This window comes from Stegodyphus dumicola, chromosome 4 (genome assembly GCF_044657685.1).
Source record: "Stegodyphus dumicola isolate Sdum_Otavi_A_Nest chromosome 4, ASM4465768v1".
Lineage (NCBI taxonomy): Eukaryota > Metazoa > Arthropoda > Arachnida > Araneae > Eresidae > Stegodyphus > Stegodyphus dumicola.
The window spans coordinates 6189997-6209570 of NC_140771.1; the positions used below are offsets into that span (position 1 = coordinate 6189997).

General features: G+C 33.2%; 1 protein-coding gene across 1 annotated transcript in view; it reads right to left on the reverse strand.

The window, feature by feature from the left end:
- LOC118182376 (uncharacterized) overlaps window positions 1–19574 on the reverse strand; it is a 347901-nt gene that overhangs the window by 77479 nt on the left and 250848 nt on the right. The window contains exon 10 of the mRNA XM_085814501.1: window positions 9807–9878. Within this exon, the coding sequence (XP_085670627.1) occupies window positions 9807–9878 (72 nt within the window). The remainder of the gene's footprint in view (window positions 1–9806; window positions 9879–19574) is intronic.

Here is a 19574-nt window from a genome sequence, read left to right on the forward strand (position 1 = left end):
AGACAATTTTGATTAAAAAATCTGTGCAAAATAACATTAACAAGAGAAGTTATCCTAGCTGTATCTAAGCAAATGTTCTGTGATATATATTTATGTAGGTATAATATATTTATGATATATTTTATTATAAAGATTAAGAGTTTTACTAAACATACATCACTTAACCTAGCTTCATATTTAAAGACACAAAACATTTGTATACTGATCTCAGGCAGGTCATGGCTGGCTTGGTCTTTCATGTATTTTCTACTCAGAAAAGCAGATATGAGACAAATATCATTTAGTAGCTTCCATGAGAGCATCTCTCAAGCAAAATACTTGTCAAAATTAATTAATTAGCTTTTAAAGGTACATTAAAAGTATGATGTTATTAAGAAGAGAAAAGTTCCACAAAGCAGAAAAAAAATCTAAAGTACAAATTAGCAGGAACTCCAGCCTTAGTCCTACAAAGCTTTATTACAGCACTATTATATTTATTGTTTTAAACTCTAATTCATTTATTCAGAAAAACCATTCTATTAAGAAATTTTATATAACCATCATTAAGAAAAATATATTGTTTTTAATATGTTTTTATATGACTACTTCATTTTAGGCAACATATATATTACTTTATGAAGCCAAATAATAGATATGCAAGACTTAGTTGAATATCAACTGTGTAGATCTTTTGAAATTTTAATATATAATTAGGTGCTTTATTAGTGTTGGAAACATGATTTTGTAAGTAATTCTTTTCTCAGAAGACATGCTGTATTTTTGTCTTAAATCTGGCTGGTATTTTCTAGGGAAGATAATCTTTTAGAAGACTTTTGCTTACATTTTTGTTTGATTTATCCATTAGAAAATTTCATGAATATCATAATGTTGACTGAGCAATGCTACTAAGGCATTAGTTTTATATCATTATGCACAATGGCAAATGGTATGAGAGCAACTAAATGGCTAGTCAATAAGACAGTGATTATTTCTGGTGCTTTTTATTAAACATGATCTGTAGCTTTCATAAGTATAATAAAATCTGAGATAGAGTTAGTAATACATCACGAATCAACTTGACTGCTTTATGTAATCTTAAACAATGCCTAAGCCACTTTAATAAGGGAGTGTACCAAGTGTCTTTCTAAACTTACAGCTGATATCACTCAAAACAGTTTTATGTATCTTATCATGCACATAAATTATGTCATGATGCAAAATATTTTCCCAGCATGATTCCAGCAAAGGTAAGTCGAGCCTCCAGCAATGCACACTTCACATTATCAGATATACCCCATTAATAGAGAGCTCCTGATTTCAAAGCAGAGAACCACTGTACACATACTATATAGCAATCCTGTAACTGTCTAGTAGCGGGTGGTTTTACTATACTTCACCTTGTTGTAATGATGCTATTAATTATATCTTCAAAGATATCCCTGCCACTATGATAATGAAAAACTGCAGTTGCTTATGATACTGTCAAACTTAATTTTTCATCTCTTCAAATATTAATTTGATCCAAGACACTCTGATATTTATTAGTAACAAAGTGTCATGCACATATTATGCAAATATAATTATTTTGGCTTTGTATATATTGTTAATGTTTACTTCAGAACAGTTTGGCTATGTTGTAATTGTAAGTTACTTTGTTTTTTATTTGCAATCTACTGGTGGTTGGGAAAAGTATAAAAGAAAATCATCTAATATGAATGTGTTGTCAACTCCATTCATGGCTGCATGAAGTCTTTAGGTGCTATCTATCCTGCATCATTAATTTTTTATACAGAAATATGCAATAGTTTTATAAACTATGTAAAGTACTTACTCCTGAAGTTTCTTAGATAACTGTTAATCAATAATACACTAATAGCTATTAAAATTGCTATAGCATGAAGGAAAGCAAATAAAAAAAAATATTTGTTGTGCGTAAATAGTATGGCATGAAGACAAAATGATTAAATTTGTAAGCAGCTTGGGGGTTTACAGGGGTGCGAAATCAGTCGAAACAACTGCTCCACCTGGCAGCTAAAACGGCCCTTATCCAGTTAGGCACTGAATAGAATTTCACTTGAATGACAGAAATCGGCATCTCATTCCATTCTGATTCAAGTCTATGGCACACTTCATCAATCGTATTAGACGGAAAGGGTTGCTAGGCCAGTCCTCAGCAAACCATGAGCAGGCATTTTCAATGGGTGACAGATCTGGAGACCATACAGGCCAGGGCAGCAATCAAATACACTGCATACGGAGGAAGGTCAGAACACAATGTGCAACATGTGGTCTTGAATTATCCTGTTGGAAGATTGCATTTGGCAGGCTTCAAAGATAGGGCACAACCCCTGGATGTAAGATGTCACAAATGTACCGATCTGGCATTCAAATTACCATCGATCCGAACTAAAGATGTGTGTGCCATGTGCTCAGTGGCTGCCTATACTATCACATTAGGCTTCCTATGCCGATACTGAATGCAACCAGGCGATGTGCGGTCTCCTTGGAGCCTCTAGACACTTATACGACCATCAGAATAATGCACACAGAAACGGGACTCATCTGAAAAGACGACATTGTGCCCCTCCTATATCCAGCTTTGTTGTTGGACACACCACAGTAGCCATCTCTCTCTGTGCTGCATTGTCAAGGAAAGCTAAAGTAATGGACACTGTGCTGATAGTCCATGCTGATGCAAACGTTGACACACTGTACGAGCAGATACTGGGCATGCTGCAAATATGCCCATTTTCTGACTAATGGTCTGTGATGTGGTTGTAAATTTGGAGGGCTGACCTCACAATATGCCTGTCCTTTCGGGTATTAATCATGGGACGGCAATGAGATCCTGCATGCCGTTCAGTATAATCCTCAGCATTTCATACATGCCATATTCACTTAACAGCGGTTGGATGTCGACTAGTGCAACGGACGATATCACAGAACGATAATCCACATTCTCTATAGGCAACAATTCTGGCTGCTTATGTTTTTCCTGTGATTTACATAAATTAGTATGCAACTGAATACCCACATCCAAAACTGAAATAATGTTTTTTGATACATTACTAGTGACAATGACAAAGTAGTATTCTAGTTTGCCTTTTTGTACCTTTTTAAAAGACGGATATCATCAGAAGTTGCTCTATATTTTTAAATAATCGAAAACAATATTCTTTTTCAGAATATCGGTTATTACTGCAAATATTCACAGTCTTCCATTTTTTAATTTTAGTTCCAGAAAATATTAACATACGAATGAAATATTGAAAGATTAAACTGTTCTTCTACCAAAAATTTTCAAAAATACAAAACCAATCTTGTTTTATTATAAAATAAATAAACAATTCCTTCATGCCAAGCTCCAACTCCCTCAAAATTGAATCTCTAATGTTAAATCAAAATTCTCTTACATTATATCACAACCTCTGATATTTGAAAATCTAAAGTACAATAATAGATACTTTTATGCTCCGGTAACGAAATTTCTTTTGCATAATTATATATTTTGTTTGCCGAAATTTGTCTTCCTAGTAAATATATCTTATGCCGTCCAAATAAAATACTTCAAGCGTTATGTCTGAAGAGGTTTGTGTTCTATATTCTTTACCAGCTGTACCTTTTAGTGGTTTATTATTAATTCAGAATTGTATATGCATACAAAATTTATTACGTCTTATACAGCAAACTACAAATTACACTAGAAGCCTGCGAATTTTTCCCGCGCTCGTTACCCCTGAGCTGCGGTTCACAACACTTCAGAATCCATGCAATCGGCTTGTCACGTGACCAAACAAGTGACGTTTTTGACGTAGCAAGTAGGTCAGCCAATAATGATTCAGCATTGTCACAGCAGGGGGTACGGCGAGTACGTTTTAGGAACATGCGGACCTGTTTCTTATACACTGCAATTACAAGTAGGAATTTTTGTAAAAATTTTTAATATTTAGTCAAGAAGCAATGACATCAAATAAAAGAGTAAATTGGACACCTAGAAAGAGATGTAATATTATTGTGTTACGAGAAAGTGGTCTTTCCTATGCTTTCCTATTCCTATTCCTGGTTTAGTGACTACATCTGGAGTCCGAAAGTTTTGTCTACGATATCAGGAGACAAATTCAATAAAAAACAAAGAAGGAAAAGTCCGGAAAAGATGCACCACATCTATTGATGACAAAAGAATAAAAAGACTATGTCTCCAAGATAGAAAAATGTCATCAGCGGCCATCAGAAGGAATCTGAATTATTCTGGTGTTTCTGTCAGTTCAAGAACAATCAGGAGAAGATTAACAGATGTTGGACTGAGAGGTAGAATTCCACGAAAAAAGCCTTATCTTAATTTTCAGCAACGAAAAAAAAAAAAAAAAGACTACAGTGGGCAGAGGAACACATTAATTGGACAGATGATCAGTGGTCACAAGTTATATGGAGTGATGAAACTAAGATATCGTTATTTGGTAGTGATGGGCGAAAATATGTAAGATGTAGAATAGGAGAAGAGCTACATCCTGACTGCTTTCAATCAACTGTGAAGAACCCAATTAGTGTTATGATTTGGTCATGCATGTCAGCAGATGGTATTGGTCGCCTTCATGTCATCGATGGGACAGTAAATGCCAGAAAAATATATTGACACTATTCTAGAATTAAAACTTCTACCTTCCATCAGAGATCTCTCTCCCAACAATGCCTCGTTTATTTTTCAGCAGGATTCTGCTCCTTGCCACACGGCCAAAATATCGAAAGAGTGGTTTCGTACAAAGAACATTAAATTGTTGTCATGGCCAGGAAACAGTCCTGACCTCAATCCTATCGAAAATTTGTGGCACCGTTTGAAAACTCTTGTCCGAATGAGGCGCCCATCAAATAAAAGGGAACTAATTGAGGCTATAATTTTTTTCTGGCATCATGTAAGAAAGCTTAAAATTCTTGTCAGCTCAATGAAACGTCGATGTGAAGCTGTAATCAAAAATAAAGGGTACCCTAACAAGTACTGATAACTCACTGCAATCATCACTATCTAATGTATATCGTTAACTATTATCGTTTAACGTTTTTTGTATTGCAAATAATTGAGTTTTTTGTGTTTTGTATTGAATTCAGTATTAAATTCTCTTTAAAATGATATATACAAGTTTGCATTTTGTGAAACGTAACATTTTCTATAAGCATACAAAGTTCACAAACATAAAAATTTCCAAAAGTGTCCACAATTTTGGCCACCACTGTAGTATATTTCATAATGTCTGAGCATTTGTCGGCCAGACATTGTTGAAACGATACAAATAAAATCCAAGACTTTTTCAAGTTGAGTATTTGAATGTATTTCAATGAAATTATTCTTTTCATTTAAACCATCACAAATAATTATTAATACAATTTTTGATTCATTTTCTACCCATATCGTGACCTTTTCTCTTCACGCATGCTAAATTACGTTTGATGAAAAACATACAAGGATGAAAATGTTCATATACTTTGAGTTCACAAAATTCCTTACTCGGTCTTATTTTCGCAACCACTGGCGGTAGACATATACTTAAAGAAATAAAAATGTTTCAAATGACGCAAATATTCATCTTCTGGTATTTTCAAATTTAAATCAAAACCAGTTTTATAAAAATGATAAACTGTAACTCCTTATACAATCTTCTGGTCTCTACACGTATGAATGTTTACACTCATTATTAAATAATAAGCACACAATGTTTGATTCCTATACGATAAAAATTGACCGAGATATTTAATTTCAAATTCGGGAATATTTAAAGTATTTTCCAACACGCACTGAGAAGTGAATTAATAAATAACTTATAATAATTCGAGGTTGATTCCCCTCCTCTTAAATGACATTCAGTGTTTCTACTTTTGTGATTTTTACCAGTGTGTAACATTCTTTAATTCATAATTTTATTTACACTCTTATGCCAAAACGAATTTATAAATAATTGAACCCTAAAATAAATTATTAATATTCTCATGGATTGTTATTACTTAGAATAATTATACCACGCGAAAGGTTTAAACTAGAAATATTTTAAATTTTTAATGTAATGTTACAAAATGCCAAAACGTTAAGTAATGTGCCAAAATTGAAGCCTTCCATTGTATTCTAGAATGCTAGTTTTACACGACTCTGCGAATAAAACTCCTTTTTTGAAAAAGGAAATTATATTGATGAATACTTTTTACGATAATATGCATGAAAGTTCTCGTCACTTACTCTTTTACATCAGAAACCTCTTTTTAAATTGATATTATTTTTAGTTACGTATAAATGCAAACATTTCCCTCTTCAATTCGAGTATTGCCCCGAATATGATCTCCAAATTTAAAATTAAGTACATTGGTTAATTTTCTGTCCTTCAGGAGTCAAACGTTTTGTATTTTATTTTTTATAACGACTATAAAATTTACTCATAACGACTAGGGAGAACATAAAAAGCAACGCTTCGTAATTTTTTAAAAATCAAATACAAATGCCCAAACGAGATTATCTGCCTTATTTGAAACATTTTTCTAATTGGAAGTATAAGTTTTAGAGCAGGAGTTCTTAAACAATTTTCAGTCACGACTCCTTTTATTACTGAGATTTTTTTCGAGACCCCAGAACCCCATAATATTTACGAAACTTTTGTGGGATCCCATAAGCACTGGACAAATCCGACACATGCGTGAGTGAAACTGTCAATTTTTTCACTTGTACTGTAATATACTATTATAGGTCATTAACTTAGATTTCTAATTTTAAGACATAGAACAATATGAAAATTGTAAATAAGTAGCAGATGTAATGACAGCGCCATGTGAGAGCAAGTAAAATGAACGTTTATACACTGCTCGGTATTGAAAATGCAACACCAAAAAGGAGTGGTCAGAAATTTATGCAAATTTTAGAGTAGACGCACGTCACTGAGTTATGCGAATGATGTGAAATGCGCAGCTCTCCGACGCACGTGAAGTAAGATATAAGGGAAGGAATGTACAGAATGGGCAATATTCGTGTCGTTCTTTCTGCCAGACGAATTATCGAAGAAAGTAGGTTTTTATCCCGGAGGATACGTGTAACAGGAAAGAATGGCAGGCCGCCGTCAACGAAGGCACTTCCAGCAGATAGACGATTTTACAAGGGGTATGGTGATCGGACTCAGAAGGGCAGGTTGGTCCTTACGTCAAATCGTAGCTGATACCCACATGGATGCGAGCACGGTGCACCGGCTAGGGCGAACATGGTTGGAACAAGGAAATGTGGGAAGAAGGAGGGGTGCAGGTACAGTCAGAGTGACGTCAGCACGCGTGGATCGACGCATCCGCCGACAAGTTGTGGCGGTCCCGCAAGTGACTTGTATTGCGATTCTGCAGCATGTGCAAGATACCCTGGATGATCCCGTGTCGACCAGAACCATTTCCCATCGGTTGGTTGAACGTGGCTGTACTCACGGCGTCCGTTAAGAAGACTGCCATTGACCATAGACGCCAGCGTTTAGAATGGTGCCGGACTGGAGCGATATGGATCGCAGAATGGCGAAACGTCGTGTCACGCTTCTGTTTATCCAGTGACAGTCGCCGCGTACGTGTGTGACGTCGACGTGGAGACAGATCTAATCAGGCAGTAACTGTGGAACGCCCCACCGCACCACAACGGGGCATAATGGTTTGGGGCTCTATTGCCTACGATTCCAGGTCACCTTTAGTTCGTATTCAGGGCACTATGACGGCCCAATGATACTTGGATAATGTACTGCGGCCGGTGGCAATCCAATACCTTCAGGGGCTGCCTAATGCAATTTTTCAGAAGGATAACGCCCGACCACACAGTGCTCGCATTTGCCAACATGCTCTGCAAGGTATACAGATGCTTCCCTGGCCACCGTACTCTCCTGACCTGCCACCAATCGAACATGTGTGGGGTGTTATTGGACGCCGTTTGCAGACTCTGGCCCTGCTTCGTTCAGAAGACGAACTGGGGCAAATGGTTGAACGGGAATGGAGAGCCATCCCTCAGGAAACTATCCGCACTCTTTTTGACTCAATGCTTAAACGTGTTTCTTCGTGCATCGCTGTCCGCGGTTGTCCTGCACCCTACTGAGCCGACGCCGTTCTCGCTCTGTATTCTGACTATCATTTTGAAATAAAGATCACTTATTGCTGCTTGCTGTCTCTGTCGTTTTTCCAAATTTCAGCATTTTCTGACCATTCGTTCTTGGTGTTGCATTTTCAATGTCCAGCAGTGTCCAGCAAAAGAATGCGTCGAATCGTTTTCGTTTTTTTCTTTGTCTGTATTGTCTTATCTTTATTTGCAGATACATTGTGTAAAAATATTTGGTAATTGTAAAATTATTATAGTAAGTTAAAGAAATATCATAAGTGTTAAAATTTTTGGCGACCCCTTGCTGCAAGTCCCGTGATCCCCATAGGGATCGCGAATCACAGTGTAAGAAACTCTGTTTTAGAGCAACGGTTGCGAAAATAAAAGCCGAGGAATGATTATATTGACACAGCATATATAACACAAATGTATTAATTTTAATTTAAAATATGTATTGGGTATAAAATACACATAACTGACTTCAAAATAGTGTTATCTTAAAATCTGTTTACATAAAATATGTAAAATATAGCTCTATCTAAACACTGACTCACAGAAAGTAAACAATATATGAAATTTCAATATTTTCTGAAAACTATGTGAATATTTATTTACAACATAATGCAAATGTAATAAGCAAGGCGGCGAAAAAATTATAAGAATAGTATATACTTCGATAATAAATTAAATTTGTAAAATCTTCTATCTTTGAATTAATTCATTCAGTAAAAAGTCATAAATCACTTGTGACTTAAGACAGTCAAAAATCTCATATAATTCATCGATATTCATAAATAACGCATGAATTCCAATTTTTTAACGGAAAAATGGAACTATTTAGGAATTACGGTTTTATTACATTTTCATAATACTCCTTAAAATTACATTTTTGCTATAATTAATTTTAATCAAAAATTTTTTCTGCGCTACTTAATAGAATAAGTTTAATATAATTTTTTAATTACACTTTAAAGCTTACTGAAACAATAATCGCTAATACGTTATTAACACCAATAACTATATGAGCACCTTGAATCAGGAAAAAGGGGGAAGAGTTCTATATATTTCTTTCTATTGAGCCAACTAACAAAATTTAACTTGCGTTTTTCAGGTCTCCATAGCGCAACTTTGGACACAGATTAAATTTATAAACAGCTTTGTTCTAACACAGGTATTCTAACACAAAATCGGACATTTTTTTAATGACGTACCAATTTTTGTTCATATTTCGGAAAAAAATATTTCATAGTTTTATTTGGAACGAACCTGAATTTCGAAGTGTGAAAGGAGGAATCAAATAAGTTTAATAAAAAAAGAGAGATTAATCAATATATACCAAACTCAATTAAAATTGAGGAGCTAAAATTTGGAGAGCTAATTTTTTAAAATGTACTCGTGCAATTTTTACAAAACTTGGTAGCTTGGCGTAATCTGCTTCGGTGAATTGAAATATGGAAAATTGGTATGGTATTTCAGAAAAAGTCCGATTTTGTGTCAAAATACCGATATTAGGACAATGCTATATATAAATCTAATACATATCCTAAGTCACACTTTCGAGACATGAAAAATGCAAGTTGAATTTCGTCAATCGGCCCAGTAGAACTGGAGATATAGGAACTGTGCCATTTTCTTTTGGAGTGTACATGATACGGTTAAACCATTTTATATATATCAGAAGATTAATAGTTTTTTTTTTTACTTTTAGGCAAAATATTCACAAAAAAGAGCAACTTACAACTCTTCCAAATTATACAATCCAAGGAAAGCACCGGGCGACAAAACAGTCAAGGGATTGTGAGACAGAACCCTGTGTACAACAAAGACGGAAAACATTAATTTTGGAATTAGATTACATACTGCTATGTTCATATGCATATACAGAAAAGAGAGGCACATTAATTTCAGGTTTAAAACGAGAATCTCTGATCCAATAAATAAAATTTTCTTTTCTTTCACGTGAAAAGAACACTTTTGAGCTGGAGTCAAAGATTTCTAACACCCTGTTGCAATCATCACTCGTATCTGTAGTCATTGTAAGGCTTATAAAATATTTTATTGATTTTCAGCATCGAATCCCCGAGTGCTTCTTGAATTTTTATTCTTTCCTGGCAGAGATTTCGCTCGTAAATGTGGCATCACTTGAGATGCCAGCTGCAGTTTATTTCCAGAGAGTTAAAAATAAATTTTATGATAAGTGCAGGAAAATAAAAAGTTGTTTTCTCTTTTGTTTTCATCTGAAACTCTTTTGGGTATCATTACTCTTTGAATTGCCATATTGTTTCAACTTTGAGGTAAATTATTTACAGCATTCTCTCGATTATGATTCGACGTTAGGCTTTTGTAGTAAGTTTAAATCATGAAATTCCCTTTTTAATCAGAAAAAATCTGATGTGTACACCACATGACTTCGGTGTACGGAATGTTAAATTATACGCAATTTTCCCTGCATTTCCAAATTTTGAATTAAATCTACTTCGCCGATAGCGCACAAACTACAATAGAATAAATGCACTCCTTCAAGTTCACTATGTTTATTTACCATATCGACACTTCTGATATTTATTTACCATAGGTTCACTTAACAGCATTGCATCTCATTCATTTCATAACTCAGAGGGCACAAAAATTGTATCATCTAAAGAATTACCACATGTTCTATTCAAATACCAATCTAAACTAATTAATTCAGTTGTCACTTCGCCGCAAGGCAAAAGTACATAAAAATTTAAAATATTTTCATTAAAATTTGAAATTTGAAAATTATTAAAAATTAAAATTAAAATTAAATTTAATTTGAAAAAATTAAAAAAATTGAAAGATATAGAAAATTTGAAAAAAAATTAAATAATTATTATTTAATTTTAAAATTTGAAAGATATAGAAAGCCATAAAACACCAAGTACAGTTAAAACAATTAAAGAAACAATTTTTACAATTAAAATTACAGTTTCAACGCAAAAATAAGCTAATCATTTAAATGATAATTCCAGAATGAATTAAGCATAATTTAATTCGCAATAATAAAAGAAGACGTTAGTTTTTTGTTGCGAAGCTTAGTTTCCCTACATTGGGAAATTAAATCCAATATTCTGCTAAGTTTCAAATGTAAACAAATACGGCTGCAATAGTAACCAAAAATTAGGCTTAGCCTCACTTAAAAAACATTTAAATTGCGTATAATGCCACGATTATTGCATGCAGGTTAACGGCATAAAAAGGCATAAAAACCTCAACCGGAAGAGAAAAACAATTATATACATAAATTTGCATAAATTTATATACGTTTGGGACGTCCCATTGGAACAAAAATGGGAGGTGCACATCTACATGTTAAAGCAGTCCTATACACAAACTTTCAACGTTCAAAGGCTACTCGTTTTTGAGTTATGCGGGATACTTACTTACGTACGTACAGACGCCATGAATAAATCAATTATCTTTACTATAACGAACAATGAATCCCAGAAATCCGTAAAACTCCAATTATCCACAGTCCAGATACCTGGATTCCAATGATACGGATGACTGTTCATCTTTGGAAATTACTTAAATTAAAACTTGCCGGTAAATATATTCTTTTTCTTACTTCCTTGTACGAAGTAAAAAGGAAGTATTGTAATCGCGAAAGTTTCAGGCAGCATATTTCAACGAAAATACTCATTTCGACCGCTATCGAATGCAATGTAACTATGTTTTTGCGTGATATCTGTGCGAAGGAGAGAATAAGACTCTTTTCCTCCAAAAAAATTATAAAACTGCTTTAAATGAATTCTGAATAGAATTTTCCATGGCGTCTGTACGAACGTATGTACGTACGTATCTCGCATAACTCAAAAACGAGTAGCCTCAGAACGTTGAAATTTTGTATATAGGACTACTATAACATGTAGATGTGTACATCGTATTTTGGTTTCAATCGGCCTCGCCAAACGTATATATAAATATATAAATATATTTATACATATATCCACTCTGTTACCCGGCTCAGTGATCTCAGTTTCTTTACTCTTATATGTTTGTAAATTGTACATTTTTTTCTTTAAAAATGATTGAATTATGTTGTTCTTATCTTCCGGTTAAGGTTTTTATGCCTTTAATAAATCTGTATGCAATATTTTTAGAATTATCAACAATTTTAGAGTTACTTAGGTGCTGCTAAGCCTAATAACTTTTTTGATAGCGATCATTGCTTGTTTACATTTTAAACAGCAGGATCGTGAATTTGTTGCCAATCTAGAGAAACTTAGCTTCGTAGCAGGAAAGATAACGCCTTCATATAAATGAATCATGCTTAATCCTTTCTGGAATTTTTTCGAGGAAGTAAGTGTTTAAGATTTTACTTCGTAAATTTTAATACAGATATTTTGAGGGTTCTTTTTTCTTTTTTCTTTTTTTTTTTTTCCTTGTCGCGAAGTGAGAACTGAATTAATTCAATGAGAAATACTCAATCGTCTGTGAAAAACTGTTTTCTTTTTTGTTTTGTTTGCTAAATTTCTTTTATACATCATTCTAGCTTTATTATAGTATTTGAATAGAACATGTGGCAACGATTAGATAATCCTTAAAATGATATAACTTTTGTGCATTCTGAGTTAGAATATGAACGAAATATAATACTGTTAAGTGAACATAGTGCCAGATTGTCGCTATGGTAAACAAATAGAGTGAAATTTAAAGAATGCTTTTGTCCTATTGTGGTTTATGCGCTGTCGGTGAAGTAGATTTAATTCAATCCTATAAGTTTAAATGAAATGCAAGAAAAAATGCGTATAATTTAATATTCCGTACAAGGAAGTCATGTGGTGTACACATCATATTTTTATTTAAATAACACAAAAAGTACAAAACAGCATTACTATATATTTTTAAGAAACTATCAAAATAATTTACTGGAATGCATATGACATTTTCGTTGGCTTAAAATATTTTACATTGAATCCACAGCAGGCACATTCATCTCAGTTCATTCGAAAGTATATAAGCGCATATTATCTGGTACATATGCAGATTAATAGAAAACTAAATGCAGGCTGTTTTTTATATAGGGCTGTTACAAAGCAAGCCTATATAAAAATATCCTACAATTATTAAGTGAATCAGTATGTAACCGTAACAAGTGGTTTTCCAAAAATAAAATAATTTTGTAGTAACGTTGTGTTTATTCTTTTTTCGTTTAATGGTAATATATTTATTATTAGGCTTTAACTTCATAGCTTTATTTAACTTGATGTTTCTTTGGACCAATGTTAAAATCTAAGTGGTTCTTCTAATTGTTGGATAATTATTAACAAGATTTACATTTATTTCAATGAATTCGTCTAAAGATTCACTTTTTTTAGCTAATTTAAAAGTTTTGCATTAAACGAAGTTGCTATTCTTAATGATGAGTTAGGCATGCGATGTCTAACAGAATCGCTACCTGAAAGAATATTTTCCTAATCTTAAGAATTGAATAAAATGTCACTTATTTTGAGAAACTGATTTCAAGCTGAAAAAATCCCTCAAACAATGCTTAATTAAAATCTCGAACGCATTCGGAAACTTTGCGTATGAAATATATATCAAGTTTTCTATAATTTCGTTTTTTAAAGTCTTTAATGACGTGACGAAAAGATCACAGAAAAGTTGTTTTTGCACGCCTTGTCAAATATTTTTCTGATCATAATTTGTTGTTACTTGCAACAATTATTATAAAACAAAACTTTCATACGAAACAAAAAAAAGTGCTTTAAAAGCGAAACATGATAAATACTTACTTAGAGACAAATACTTTGTGATGAAGTAGAAGTTAAACTATCAAAGTATATGCAATAAGCTATTCGAAAATAAGTAGCATTAATATTGAAACGCCCGAGATTAATTATATTTTTAGAATTTTTAAAACGTTTTTATCATTACTTTTTGTTTAGATTGCTAAAACAACATCCTGTGAATAAAATTTTAAAAGTGAATATAACAATATTTGATTGTATAAAATTTCTAGAACATCCGTCTGTTGTTTTATTTTTTTAAAGTGTAACTTTACGAAGTGGAAGGGTTTATCTCTTTAATATTTAGTGAAGTCTATTGCAAAATATACGAGAATAAATATCAATATGAAAGCACAAGTAAAATAAAATATAACATAGATATATTTTACGTTTGTTTAAGCCTACTTTGTATTTAAAACTAAGCCTACTTATACATTATATACCACGAGAAGTCGCTCTCTCCCTCTCTTTTGGCTAAAAGCCATATCTTAAGTACTTATACAGTTTACAACCTCATTTGCATAGACAAATCTACTCATTCTTCTTCTAGCCGGAAATGGAAAATAACGGAGGATAGCAAAGTTTTGAAATAAAATAAACGTTAGTAAAACTTAAAATCCTTACAAACTTACCACCCACAAGAGTACAAAAAACTTTTACGAAAGCAGCGACGTAAATCAAAAAATATGTACCAAACAGTGACATAAATCAATAATTAGCTAAAATGTTTGTTCTAGGCAATAAGTTACTATTAAAAAAGTAAACATGATGACAAATGAAAATCAGCTTCAGTCCAAAATTGCTAAAAAGGACTCATACAAATGTTTTAATAAAAGAAGCGTCAATAAAGCTTGCAGAACTGAGCCTAAAGGGATTCACTCCCGAATCTATACTGTCATCGAATTTTCATCTAGGAAAGTAATTTAGGCTTCACTTCTCCGCATGTGTCTAATCTTCCGATTCTTTCTATTTGCTCTTGCTGGTACCCTTGTCATTGTTGACAGAAGAGCCGTGTATCAAAGAGAAGTATAGCAAGATGTCTTCTAAATAAGGCAATCAACTAACAGTGCTGCGACTTTTAAAATAACTAAATTTGCGTTTTTCTGATCTCAAACAAATCGGAAACAAGAGAAGAAGAGAAAACATATATAAGAGAAAAATCATATTGAACTGTTTGCTTGGATTTAAAACACTATAACACCCTGAAATGCGCAAGGTTTTTCTAAATCTGAAGTTTTTCGTTATCTTTAGTACCCAATTTTTTACCATTCATCACAGCTTTCGATAACGTATTGATATTGAGATAATTAAAGGTGCATAAAGCATAAATATCGAGTAAAAGAAACACCTTTTTTAAAAAAATACTTTTAGAGCTGAAAAAAGTAAGATTAAACTAAAACTTTGTATTTAAAACTAATAGAAAAATCTTTCAAAACAACCTCGAAAAATAAATCTATATATTTCTTTACCATTTACTTGTAATGAATAGCACTAACGAACACTGGATAAGGACGTTAAACTTCTATATTTAAAATTTTAAAAAATAATTTGTTTTTTCTGAAGGCAATGTATAATTTATGAGAATTATTTTATTTTTTTTAATCCCCCTTTTCATAACATTCGGATGGGGCCCACCAGCGGCCGAGCGGTAAAGTTGCTAAACACTAGTAGTTCGGTCCGAGGTTCGAATCCCAAAAACGGGCTGGCTGCATGGGCGTTTTTGTGGTTTTTTCCATGTGTAACGTGTATACGAACCAGTTTCCCTACACGAAGTTCTCCACGAAGGCATCCCTCCCCTTAGGAAGATAGCCCTCGAGGCTTTGCAATAATCACACACACACACACATAACATTCGGATGAAAGGATGTAGTAGATTAAAAGCATAAAAATTTAGTAAAAAATCAGACTACCTTACAAAATTACAAGTAATAATAAAAAATTATCTCTATCCATTTCCCTGTAGCTATCAAGGAATTAATAATAATGTGCCTCATTTTAATGAAATCATAAGGAAGTTTACATTTACATTTCCAGTATGAAACAAAAAGAAAACATTTGCCTTATTTATTGCCAAAGAAAGTAAAAGCAAAACGTAAAGGGTTTTAATTACATACTTTCAGAACTTCTTTTGCAAAATCTTGCGGAAAGGAATGAAATTAGCTGAAGAAGAGGAAAAGTATTAAACCATTTTGTAAAGGATTTTAATACTTCAGAAATGCTTTGAAGTATTCATTTAAAGTCTGCGTTTAGATGAAAGAAATATGTACAATGAACTCCATTTATTTATCTGCTTTTCCAAAGATCATGTAAAAAATTTACAAAATGAAACTACATTTAGTACTAGAGGAGAATATTACTAAGTAAAACCTTAATTAAGATTTCGTATCCTCAAAAAACGTTCAGTTCAGTAAGATTATTTCTGGAAAACCATTGCCGTAACAGTGACTTTAGATATACTAGATACGTTATTTTAATTTAATTTCAGCTTCAAGTTTACGATTTCAATTATATAAATTAAAATGACTAGGAAAGTCCTTAACTCTTTTGTTATTTTAATTAACCAGTTATTAAGATTTAGACATTTACTGTTACTTCTTCTTTTTATTTCGACGCCAAAATGGCAGTTAGTTAACGAATTTTAAACTGAGGCTTTTTTGGATTATATGACAGAGAGCGTTTTCTGCCTCTCGAGGCCGCTCAGATAAGATTTGTAGTCTTAGGCCTTGCACTATAATTTCCGATATTTGAATATCTACACCGGTTAGGTCTGTGAGCCAGTTTTGCATTAAACTGAATTATTTCGCCATACGTGCTGGCTGAGTTGTAAGTACCGCGTGTGCCATCTATTCTTAGTTTAAATAAAAGGTATTTTCTCCCTGTAAGGTATTATATATACCATTATAAGGTATTATATATATATTTATATTAAATGTACCTTTATAAGGTATTTTCTCACACCTTTCCGCATGCCTTCGTGTTATAATTGGAAGCATACTCGACGCGTATTCGAGAGCTCCAGGATTCGAGTCACGGCGAATTTTTCATCATTTCTGCTTTAAAATAACCTAACGACTATCCCTGTGGAGCCAGAACTAAAAGGTTGGTGGACGATAATTAGTCACTACCAGGATTTGGCGAATCCCAAGTCGTCCTTTAAAAGGGGGAGTATGTAAGGTATTTTCTCCCTTCTTCCCGCATGCTTTTGTGGTGGAATTGGAAGCATATTTGACGCGTATTCGAGAGATGCAGAATTAAAGTCCCGGCGAGGGCACTGCACATTTTTATGTCTTCAGAATAACTTAATGACTCTATACCCTTCTCAGGACTCAGTGATTGTTTTAGACTTAAGAGTAATTCGCCTTCAATATATCTAAAGTTTGGTTACAATTTACGAAGGCTAAAAGGGCTAAACAAAACACTACCCTTTCAAACCAAATTACTATGGTTACATTAAATATTGTTTCTTTAATTCTTAGAGTAGTTACACTAACTATCATAAATTAGAACAGTTACAATAAAAAGTGGTATAGTTACATTTTTGCATATTCTGTTAATAGAAGAGTAAATAGGTAACGACATTAAAGAAATTACAATATCGACCCTAAGGGAATTCCCGTTTGAATTTGAATACAAATATACATAAGTTTTCCGATATATTGAATGCGCAACATTTACATGAAAATTCCTAGGTTAGACTCATGTCTATGTTTATTATTTATTTTTTTTTTATTTTTGACTAACATTTATATTTTTGCTTTTTTATCTCGGAAACGCTTTTAACAAAGTTATTCTAAAGAGTAGAAACCTCAGTTTCAAATTTAATCGAATACCGAGTAAAATATTAACAAATCTAGCTTAAATCTTACCTTATTCGTGAATAAGTGCTCGAGAATAAATCGAAGCTAGCAGAAACTTTCGCTGCCAAGCTAATTTGCAACATCAGAAGATTAGAGCGATGATCGTTTTGGATTACTGATTTGCAAACTAATTTCGAATTCTTAAATTTTTCTTTTATTACTTCATTAAATCTTTCTTAATTTTTTCATAACTTACTCTTTATTTAACTTTTTCGATAAAAGATTGCAAATGCTGTCTGAAACCTTTGTCAAGTCATTACTTTTCTTTTTAAGTCCAAAGGGGCTATGTTCCTGAGGGACTATTGTTTTCATTTTGCGATTTTGCGTCGAATCACTCTGCATGTCCGTTTCACTTTTCAAACTATTGCTAACAAATATTATTGCCCTGTATTATGTTTTAAGAAATTAAATAATGAAGAATCTGTATAAATGTATGTATGGTTCTCGCATGGTGATAAAACAACGGTACCTAGAGCCATCCAATTTTGAATGGCGTAATCCTACTGCGAATACGAGCATCTGAAAGCCCAAATTTGAAATTTGGAATTTGTTTTATTATCAATTTCATAGTTTATAAAACTTTAACGAATTTTTGACCAACAAACTGAAGGATTTTGAAGGATGGTACATAAAAAACATTTTTATCTCCAGCGCCGCGTGAGACTGTGTGTCAGAAATTCTAAAGATACACTCAATTTAAAATTATTTTTCGATATTGCTCTTGAACTGAATTTTATGGTTTAAGTGCAAAGAACATGTTATTTAATAGATAAAGGTAACACACAAAATGCTAAAAAAAGTATATTTGGAAGTAATTTAAAATCTTAAACCTTTTAGATTATCTTTTTTTTTCTTTTAAATGCTGGAGACGTGAAAATTGTGCCATGTCCTCCCTGGGACGCGAACTCCCAGTACCTGCCAAATACGCGTCGAGTGTGTTTCCAGTTACACCAGGAAAACATGAGGAAGACAATACCTTATCCTAGAGAATCCTAGAGAAAGCATAGATATAAACTGTCTGTCCTCTCATAGGAGGTAATGGTGACCGCCTAATAGGCACTTTCATAATAAAATAGTCACCAAATCTGGCCGTAGCAGTGGCGAAAACCTAAAAATAGGCGATACCGAAGGGCCCGGGTTCGAAGCTCTGAGAAGGCATTAATGTAAACAGTCTGTTACATCACAAGAGGTAACGGTGGCCGCCTAATAGGCGTCTCCATAATAAAATATTCAGCACATCTGGCCGTAGTAGTGGCGAAAGCCTAAAAGTAGGCGATACCGAAGGGCCCGGGTTCAAATCCTGGAGAAAGCATGGATATAAACTGTCTGTCCCCTCATAAGAAGTCATGTCCCCATGGTCACCTGGCGCCTGGATAATAAAATGACCACCACTTCTGGCCTTAGTAGTGGCGAAAGTTTAAAAATGGCTGCTGTACGCATTAATAAAACCTTTTTTTTTATTAAATCAGTGTATTGAAAAAAATAAAAGCCTGTTTAAACTGTCTTTGCGAACTTCAGCAGGACTTCAATGTGAGATTTTTCTTTATTGAGCTCCCACAACAAATATCACGATTTAATAAATCACATGTTTAAATTTAAAGTTTTATAAATTCGGAAGGAAGCATCTGCGAATATTTATTTTTTTAATTGAAAGAAATTTTATTCCTTAAAGATATCTCAATTTATACTTGAACTTCCAGTCCTTTCTTGCAAAAACATGACGTATGTAGGTCACCAATCAAACGGAGAAAAAAAACTAATTATGCATCTGCCAGCTTATTACGAGTGATCCGAAAAAAAAACGCTTTAATCCATCTTAGTCTGCATCACGAATGCTAGCATGAATGGATAAAACTTTCTCCCTTACTTTAGCGTTAAATAACAAATAACATCTAT